The following is a 10,451-nucleotide window of genomic DNA, read 5'->3' as shown; positions in this document are numbered from 1 at the left end:
TGCTGGGTCAAATCCCTGAGCTGACAAGGTACAAATCTGTTGTTCTGTCCCTGAACAGGCAGTTAACCCACTGGTGCCAAAGATGTGGATGTCGATTAAGGCAGCCCACCCCCTCCCCGTACCTCTCTGATTCAGGTTAAATGCAGGAAGACACATTTCAGTTGAATGCATTCAGTTGTACACCTGACTAGGTCTCCCCCTTTCCCTCACATAAATATTCAGACCCTTTGCTATGAGACTCAAAATTGTCGAAGGAATTGTCCGTAGAGCTCCGAGACAGGATTGTGTTGAGGCACAGATCTAGGGAAGGGTACCAAAACATTTCTGCAGCATTGAAGGTCCCCAAGAACACAGTGGCCTCCATCCTTCTAAAATGGAAGAAGTTTGGAACCACCAATACTCTTCCTAGAGCTGGGCACCCGGGAAAACTGACCAATCAGGGGAGAAGGGCCTTGGTCAGGGAGGTGACACTGACACTGGGATGGTCACACTGACAGAGCTTCAGAGTTCCTCTGTGGAGATGGGAGAACCTTCCAGAAGGACAACCATCTCTGCAGCACTCCAACAATCAGGCCTTTATAGTAGAGTGGCCAGATGGAAGCCACTACTCAGTAAAAGGCACATGACAGCCTGCTTGGAGTTTGCCAAAAGGCACCTAAAGGACTCTCAGATCATAAAAAACAAGGTTCTCTGGTCTGATGAAACCAAGATTGCGAAACTGCCTGTAACTTCCCTCATAGTGGACACAGAGACATACACACTACCTATAACTGCCTTCATACTGGACACAGAGACATACACACTACCTATAACTGCCTTCATAGTGGACACAGAGACATACACACTACCTATACCTTCCTTCATAGTGGACACAGAGACATACACACTACCTATACCTTCCCTCATAGTGGACACAGAGACATACACACTACCTATACCTTCCTTCATAGTGGACACAGAGACATACACACTACCTATACCTTCCTTCATAGTGGACACAGAGACATACACACTTCCTATAACTGCCTTCAGAGTGGTCACAGAGACATACACACTTCCTTCATAGTGGACACAGAGACATACACAATTCCTTCATAGTGGACACAGAGACATACACACTACCTATAACTGCCTTCATAGTGGACACAGAGACATGCACACTTCCTTCATAGTGGACACAGAGACATACACACTACCTATAACTGCCTTCATAGTGGACACAGAGACTTACACACTTCCTTCATAGTGGACACAGAGACTTACACACTTCCTTCATAGTGGACACAGAGACATACACAATTCCTTCATAGTGGACACAGAGACTTACACACTACCTATAACTGCCTTCATAGTGGACACAGAGACATGCACACTTCCTTCATAGTGGACACAGAGACATACACACTACCTATAACTGCCTTCATAGTGGACACAGAGACTTACACACTTCCTTCATAGTGGACACAGAGACATACACACTACCTATAACTGCCTTCATAGTGGACACAGAGACTTACACACTTCCTTCATAGTGGACACAGAGACTTACACACTTCCTTCATAGTGGACACAGAGACATACACAATTCCTTCATAGTGGACACAGAGACATACACACTACCTATAACTGCCTTCATAGTGGACACAGAGACATACACACTACCTATAACTGCCTTCATAGTGGACACAGAGACTTACACACTTCCTTCATAGTGGACACAGAGACTTACACACTTCCTTCATAGTGGACACAGAGACATACACACTACCAATAACTTCCTTCATAGTGGACACAGAGACTTACACACTTCCTTCATAGTGGACACAGAGACTTACACACTTCCTTCATAGTGGACACAGAGACATACACACTACCTATAACTTCCTTCATAGTGGACACAGAGACATACACACTACCTGTAACACAGAGACATACACACTTCCTTCATAGTGGACACAGAGACTTACACACTACATGTAACACAGAGACATACACACTACCTGTAACACAGACACATACACACTACCTGTAACACAGAGACATACACACTACCTGTAACACAGAGACATACACACTACCTGTAACACAGAGACATACACACTACCTGTAACACAGAGACATACACACTACCTGTAACACAGAGACATACACACTACCTGTAACACAGAGACATACACACTACCTGTAACACAGAGACATACACACTACCTGTAACACAGAGACATACACACTACCTGTAACACAGAGACATACACACTACCTGTAACACAGAGACATACACACTACCTGTAACACAGAGACATACACACTACCTGTAACACAGAGACATACACACTACCTGTAACACAGAGACATACACACTACCTGTAACACAGAGACATACACACTACCTGTAACACAGAGACATACACACTACCTGTAACACAGAGACATACACACTACCTGTAACACAGAGACATACACACTACCTGTAACACAGAGACATACACACTACCTGTAACACAGAGACATACACACTACCTGTAACACAGAGACATACACACTACCTGTAACACAGAGACATTAAATACAAAATGGTGTCTGAGAGTTCCATTTTGTTTTCACAGACATTTTGGAGAACTGCCAGGCTTGGGGTCTATACGCTCATATGGCCTGGCTTGTATTGTTTTAAATAATAGATCATGAACTGAGATCAATGTTGTGATGTCATCCTCTCCCCCCACTGACCTGTCTGTGTTCTCTACTCCAGACACCCCCCTGCTTGTAAGGAGCAGCAGTGAATCAGCCCTCAGCCCCCCAGTGGAGACGTCACAGCCCCCGCAGCCTCAGGAGCCCAACGACAGGCCTGGCCCTGAACCCCCCACGGTAAGATCTAGTCTGTTACAGTACCTACACCCAGCCCTACTGTGACTACCCTACCATACCATACCCTAACCCAACGACAGGCCCAAACCAGTTTTAGAGGCTATTCAACTCCTACACCGAAGGAGATGACTTCAGTGGTTTCAGTGCACAGGAGGAGTAAGATAGTGACCAATGACTTTCTTGGCTACTGTTTACTGCTATTTTTTGTAACATTTTTGTTACAAGCCGTGTTTCGTTTAAAGGCTGTGTAAAGTTCATTTGTTTCAATGTACCGGTAGGCACCTGCGGCTTATTTATGTACAAAATACTTATATATTTTTTTAAATTCAGTGGGTGTGGTTTATATTCAGGTGCGCGTAATAGTCCAGAAATGACGGTACCAGGCACACTGTATACACACACCCTTACTGTCTTACACACACACACACACACACACACACACACACACACACACACACACACACACACACACACACACACACACACACACACACACACCCTTACTGTCTTACACACACACACACACACACACACACCTCATCCGTCACACACACGTGACGGATGACAGATCATACCAGAAGTCCATGTGTACTGAACAGAAAACATAAACGCAACAATGTCAATGATTTTACTTTGACTTACAGTTCGTAAAAGGAAATCAGTCAGTTTACATAAATCCATCAGGCCGTTATCTATGGATTTCAGATGACCGGGCAGGGGCTCAGCCAAGGGTGGGCCTGGGAGGATATAGGCCCACCCACTACGGAGCCAAGCCCAGGCCCAGCCAATCAGTTGTTTCCCCACAAAAGTTCATTATTGCAGACAGAAATAAACCTCAATTTCATCAGCTATAATATTTTCATATGTAAAAAATAGTCAAAAGTAAAATAATAAAATAACTATAATGAGGCTATATACAGGGAGTACCATTACTGAGTCAATGTGGAGGCTATATACAGGGAGTACCATTACTGAGTCAATGTGGAGGCTATATACAGGGAGTACCATTACTGAGTCAATGTGGAGGCTATATACAGGGGGTACCATTACTGAGTCAATGTGGAGGCTATATACAGGGAGTACCATTACTGAGTCAATGTGGAGGCTATATACAGGGAGTACCATTACTGAGTCAATGTGGAGGCTATATACAGGGAGTACCATTACTGAGTCAATGTGGAGGCTATATACAGGGAGTACCATTACTGAGTCAATGTGGAGGCTATATACAGGGGGTACCATTACTGAGTCAATGTGGAGGCTATATACAGGGAGTACCATTACTGAGTCAATGTGGAGGCTATATACAGGGGGTACCATTACTGAGTCAATGTGGAGGCTATATACAGGGAGTACCATTACTGAGTCAATGTGGAGGCTATATACAGGGAGTACCATTACTGAGTCAATGTGGAGGCCATATACAGGGAGTACCATTACTGAGTCAATGTGGAGGCTATATACAGGGAGTACAATTACTGAGTCAATGTGGAGGCTATATACAGGGGGTACCATTACTGAGTCAATGTGGAGGCTATATACAGGGAGTACCATTACTGAGTCAATGTGGAGGCTATATACAGGGAGTACCATTACTGAGTCAATGTGGAGGCTATATACAGGGAGTACAATTACTGAGTCAATGTGGAGGCTATATACAGGGGGTACCATTACTGAGTCAATGTGGAGGCTATATACAGGGAGTACCATTACTGAGTCAATGTGGAGGCTATATACAGGGAGTACCATTACTGAGTCAATGTGGAGGCTATATACAGGGAGTACCATTACTGAGTCAATGTGGAGGCTATATACAGGGGGTACAATTACTGAGTCAATGTGCGGGGGTACAGGTTAGTCGAGGTAATTTGTACATGTAGGTAGGGGTAAAGTGTAGCAACGAGTAGCAGCAGTGTAAAAACAAATGGAAGGTGGGGTCACTGACACCAGCAAAGCACCCCCACACCATCACACCTCCTCCATGCTTCACGGTGGGAACCACACACCATCACACCTCCTGCATGCTTCACGGTGGGAACCACACACCATCACACCTCCTGCATGCTTCACGGTGGGAACCACACACCATCACACCTCCTGCATGCTTCACGGTGGGAACCACACACCATCACACCTCCTGCATGCTTCACGGTGGGAACCAAAAATGCAGAGATCATCCGTTCACCAACTCTGCGTCTCACAAAGACACGGCCGTTGGAACCAAAAATCTCAAATTTGGACTCGTCAGTTGAAAGGACAGATTTCCACCAAGTCTCTTCTTCTTTGGTAGACTGGAAGCAGCAGGAGTGTGGGGAAGACTGGGGAAAATAACCACCAAAACAACTCAGGCTAATGTGGAATGAACACACAAACAGAAAGCAGTGGAACAGAAAGAGGACAAAGGAGACAGAAGTTGATATAATAGGAGGAGTGAAGAAGCCAGGAAATGGATGTTTCACACACAGTCAGTGTTCTGTCCCCTCCCTTCCTCTCTGTTGATGGAATGTTAAGGGAGAGTTCCAGAACACTGACAAGGCTCCAAGGGAGTGTTGGTTGGACACTTTGCCTGGGTTCTGTGTGATGCTCCTGTCACCTAGTGAGTCAAGGCTTCCTGAAACCAGAAGGGGGGGGGGGGGGGGGGGGCAGGAGGGTGAGGAGAAGGATGGAGGAGGTTGGAGAAGGGAGAGGGAGGTTAGCCTAGTGGAGGGTGTTGGAGAGGGTGGAGTGAGACGTGGAGGGGAAGGAATGACAGAAAGGTGGAGGGGAAGGAATGACAGAAAGGAGGAGGGGAAGGAATGACAGAAAGGTGTTCTCTCTCCATCCCTCTTCTCTCTCTTCCTCTCTTCCTCTTCTCTCTCTTCCTCTTCTCTCTCCATCCCTCTTCTCTCTCCATCCCTCTTCTCTCTCTTCCTCTTCTCTCTCCATCCCTCTTCCCTCTCCATCCCTCTTCTCTCTCCATCCCTCTTCTCTCTCCATCCCTCTTCTCTCTCTTCCTCTTCTCTCTCTTCCTCTTCTCTCTCCATCCCTCTTCCCTCTCCATCCCTCTTCTCTCTCTTCCTCTTCTCTCTCCATCCCTCTTCCCTCTCCATCCCTCTTCTCTCTCCATCCCTCTTCTCTCTCCATCCCTCTTCTCTCTCTTCCTCTTCTCTCTCCATCCCTCTTCCCTCTCCATCCCTCTTCTCTCTCCATCCCTCTTCTCTCTCCATCCCTCTTCTCTCTCTTCCTCTTCTCTCTCCATCCCTCTTCTCTCCATCCCTCTTCTCTCTCCATCCCTCTTCTCTCTCTTCCTCTTCTCTCTCCATCCCTCTTCTCTCTCCATCCCTCTTCTCTCTCTATCCCTCTTCTCTCTCCATCCCTCTTCTCTCTCCATATCTTCTCTCTCCATCCCTCTTCTCTCTCTTCCTCTTCTCTCTCCATCCCTCTTCTCTCCATCCCTCTTCTCTCTCCATCCCTCTTCTCTCTCTTCCTCTTCTCTCTCCATCCCTCTTCTCTCTCCATCCCTCTTCTCTCACTTCCTCTTTTCTCTCCATCTCTTCTCTCTCCATATCTTCTCACTCCATCCCTCTTCTCTCTCTTCCTCTTCTCTCTCCATCCCTCTTCTCTCTCCATCCCTCTTCTCTATCTTCCTCTTCTCTCTCCATCCCTCTTCTCTCTTCCTCTTCTCTCTCTTCCTCTTCTCTCTCCATCCCTCTTCTCTCTCTTTCACTTCTCTCTCTTCCTCTTCTCTCTCTTCCTCTTCTCTCTCTCTCATTCAGTCATACTATTATTATGTCCACTTCCTAACTTCACTCAGAACTTCCAGGTTTCCAGTTTGATAATATGTAGATCATATAATCACGAGGCTACTTCATTTTCTCTGTATAAGTCACTATGATGTTGAATAAGAAATAGTTATTTGTTTCTTAAGTTGTGCTGATCCTCTATTTTTCCCTCAAGAGCCAATTAACACTGAGTTGTGTTTACCTCTGGGTTCTGGTGTTGTCTGTGGCTCTGTGACATCATGATCTCTAGAGTACTCAACAGAGCTCTGTGACATCATGATCTCTAGAGTACTCAACAGAGCTCTGTGACATCATGATCTCTAGAGTACTCGTCAGAGCTCTGTGACATCATGATCTCTAGAGTACTCTTCAGAGCTCTGTGACATCATGATCTCTAGAGTACTCTGCAGAGCTCTGTGACATCATGATCTCTAGAGTACTCTGCAGAGCTCTGTGACATCATGATCTCTAGAGTACACAACAGAGCTCTGTGACATCATGATCTCTAGAGTACTCTTCAGAGCTCTGTGACATCATGATCTCTAGAGTACTCATTAGAGCTCTGTGACATCATGATCTCTAGAGTACTCAGCAGAGCTCTGACATCATGATCTCTAGAGTACTCAGCAGAGCTCTGACATCATGATCTCTAGAGTACTCAGCAGAGCTCTGACATCATGATCTCTAGAGTACTCAGCAGGGCTCTGTGACATCATGATCTCTAGAGTACTCAGCAGGGCTCTGTGACATCATGATCTCTAGAGTACTCAACAGAGGTCTGCGACATCATGATCTCTAGAGTACTCAGCAGAGCTCTGACATCATGATCTCTAGAGTACTCAGCAGAGCTCTGTGACATCATGATCTCTAGAGTACTCTGCAGAGGTCTGCGACATCATGATCTCTAGAGTACTCAGCAGAGCTCTGACATCATGATCTCTAGAGTACTCAGCAGAGCTCTGTGACATCATGATCTCTAGAGTACTCATTAGAGCTCTGTGACATCATGATCTCTAGAGTACTCAACAGAGGTCTGCGACATCATGATCTCTAGAGTACTCAGCAGAGCTCTGACATCATGATCTCTAGAGTACTCAGCAGAGCTCTGTGACATGATCTCTAGAGTACTCATCAGAGCTCTGTGACATCATGATCTCTAGAGTACTCAGCAAAGCTCTTTGACATCATGATTTCTAGAGTACTCAGCAGAGCTCAGTGACATCATGATCTCTAGAGTACTCATTAGAGCTCTGTGACATCATGATCTCTAGAGTACTCGTCAGAGCTCTGTGACATCATGATCTCTAGAGTACTCAGCAGGGCTCTGTGACATCATGATCTCTAGAGTACTCAGCAGGGCTCTGTGACATCATGATCTCTAGAGTACTCAGCAGGGCTCTGTGACATCATGATCTCTAGAGTACTCAACAGAGGTCTGCGACATCATGATCTCTAGAGTACTCAACAGAGGTCTGCGACATCATGATCTCTAGAGTACTCAGCAGAGGTCTGTGACATCATGATCTCTAGAGTACTCAGCAGAGCTCTGGGACATCATGATCTCTAGAGTACTCAACAGAGCTCTGCGACATCATGATCTCTAGAGTACTCTGCAGAGCTCTGTGACATCATGATCTCTAGAGTACTCAACAGAGCTCTGCGACATCATGATCTCTAGAGTACTCTGCAGAGCTCTGAGACATCATGATCTCTAAAGTACTCATTAGAGCTCTGTGACATCATGATCTCTAGAGTACTCAGCAGAGCTCTTTGACATGATCTCTAGAGTACTCAGCAGAGCTCTGTGACATGATCTCTAGAGTACTCAACAGAGGTCTGCGACATCATGATCTCTATAGTACTCAGCAGAGCTCTGTGACATCATGATCTCTAGAGTACTCAGCAGAGGTCTGTGACATCATGATCTCTAGAGTAAAGCCAGTTTAAGACCCGTTAGAAGCCAAGCAGTTTACTGGGAGCCCTGGATAGAGGAGCTCTGTCAGTTTACTGGGATCCCTGGATAGAGGAGCTCTGTCAGTTTACTGGGATCCCTGGATATAGGAGCTCTGTCAGTTTACTGGGAGCCCTGGATAGAGGAGCTCTGTCAGTTTACTGGGAGCCCTGGATAGAGGAGCTCTGTCAGTTTACTGGGAGCCCTGGATAGAGGAGCTCTGTCAGTTTACTGGGAGCCCTGGATAGAGGAGCTCTGTCAGTTTACTGGGAGCCCTGGATAGAGGAGCTCTGTCAGTTTACTGGGAGCCCTGGATAGAGGAGCTCTGTCAGTTTACTGGGAGCCCTGGATAGAGGAGCTCTGTCAGTTTACTGTGAGCCCTGGATAGAGGAGCTCTGTCAGTTTACTGGGAGCCCTGGATAGATGAGCTCTGTCAGTTTACTGGGATCCCTGGATAGAGGAGCTGAACGGATGGCTTAGGGGGAGAGCAAGAGGGAGATTAATGGAGTGGGGAATAGAGGGAGAGAGAGTGAGGGAGAGAGGGATGTATATAGGGAGAGAGAGTGAGGGATAGAGGGAAGTAAATAGGGAGAGGGATAGAGGGAGAGAGAGGGAAGGATAGAGGGAGAGAGAGGGAAGGATAGATGGAGATAGAGGGAGAGAGAGAGTGGGGGATAGAGAGAAGGATAGAGGGAGAGAGTGGTGGATAGAGAGAAGGATAGAGGGAGAGAGAGTGGGGGATAGAGGGAAGGAAATAGGGAGAGAGAGCAAGGGAGAAAGGGAAGGATATAGGGAGAGAGAGTGAGGGATAGAGGGAAGGATATAGGGAGAGAGAGAAAGGGAGAGAGAGTGAGGGAGAAAGGGAGAGAGAGCGAGGGAGAAAGGGAGAGAGAGCGAGGGAGAAAGGGAGAAAGGGAGAGAGAGCGAGGGAGAAAGGGAGAGAGAGAAAGGGAGAGAGAGCGAGGGATAGAGGGAGAGAGAGCGAGGAAGAAAGGGAGAGAGAGCAAGGGAGAAAGGGAGAGAGAGCGAGGGAGAAAGGGAGAGAGAGCGAGGAAGAAAGGGAGAGAGAGAAAGGGAGCGTTAGAAAGGGAGAGAGAGCGAGGGATAGAGGGAGAGAGAGCGAGGGAGAAAGGGAGAGAGAGCGAGGGAGAAAGGGAGAGAGAGCGAGGGAGAAAGGGAGAGAGAGCGAGGGAGAAAGGGAGAGAGAGCGAGGGAGAAAGGGAGAGAGAGTGAGGGAGAAAGGGAGAGAGAGAAAGGGAGAGAGAGCGAGGGAGAAAGGGAGAGAGAGCGAGGGAGAAAGGGAGAGAGAGCGAGAGAGAAAGGGAGAGAGAGAAAGTGAGAGAGAGCGAGGGACAAAGGGAGAGATAGAAAGGGAGAGAGAGCGAGGGATCGAGGGAGAAAGGGAGAGAGCAAGGGATAGAGGGAGAGAGAGAAAGAGAGAGAGAGAAAGGGAGAAAGGGAGAGAGAGGGAGAGAGAGGGAGGGAGAAAGGGAGAGAGAGAAAGAGAGAGAGAGAAAGGGAGAAAGGGAGAGAGAGAGGGAGAGAGAGCGAGGGAGAAAGGGGGAGAGAGCGAGGGAGAAAGGGAGAGAGAGAAAGGGAGAGAGAGCGAGGGAGAAAGGTAGAGAGAGAAAGGGAGAGAGAGAAAGGGAGAGAGAGCGAGGTAGAAAGGTAGAGAGAGAAAGGGAGAGAGAGAAAGGGAGAGAGAGAAAGGGAGAAAGGGAGAGAGAGAAAGGGAGAGAGAGAAAGGGAGAAAGGGAGAGAGCGAGGGAGAAAGGGAGAGAGAGAAAGGGAGAGAGAGCGAGGGATAGAGGGAGAGAGAGCGAGGGAGAAAGGGAGAGAGAGCGAGGGAGAAAGGGAGAGAGAGAAAGGGAGAG

General features: G+C 47.2%; 1 protein-coding gene across 5 annotated transcripts in view; it reads left to right on the top strand.

The window, feature by feature from the left end:
• Window positions 1-10,451, top strand: part of pard3bb (par-3 family cell polarity regulator beta b) — a 288,351-nt gene that overhangs the window by 111,524 nt on the left and 166,376 nt on the right. For all 5 annotated transcript variants that reach the window (XM_036975336.1, XM_036975337.1, XM_036975335.1 and 2 more), the window contains one exon: window positions 2,750-2,865. In XM_036975336.1, coding sequence (XP_036831231.1) covers window positions 2,750-2,865 — 116 coding nt within the window. The remainder of the gene's footprint in view (window positions 1-2,749; window positions 2,866-10,451) is intronic.

This window comes from Oncorhynchus mykiss, chromosome 3, assembly GCF_013265735.2.
Source record: "Oncorhynchus mykiss isolate Arlee chromosome 3, USDA_OmykA_1.1, whole genome shotgun sequence".
NCBI lineage: Eukaryota > Metazoa > Chordata > Actinopteri > Salmoniformes > Salmonidae > Oncorhynchus > Oncorhynchus mykiss.
This window is presented reverse-complemented; position numbering and strand designations above follow the sequence as displayed.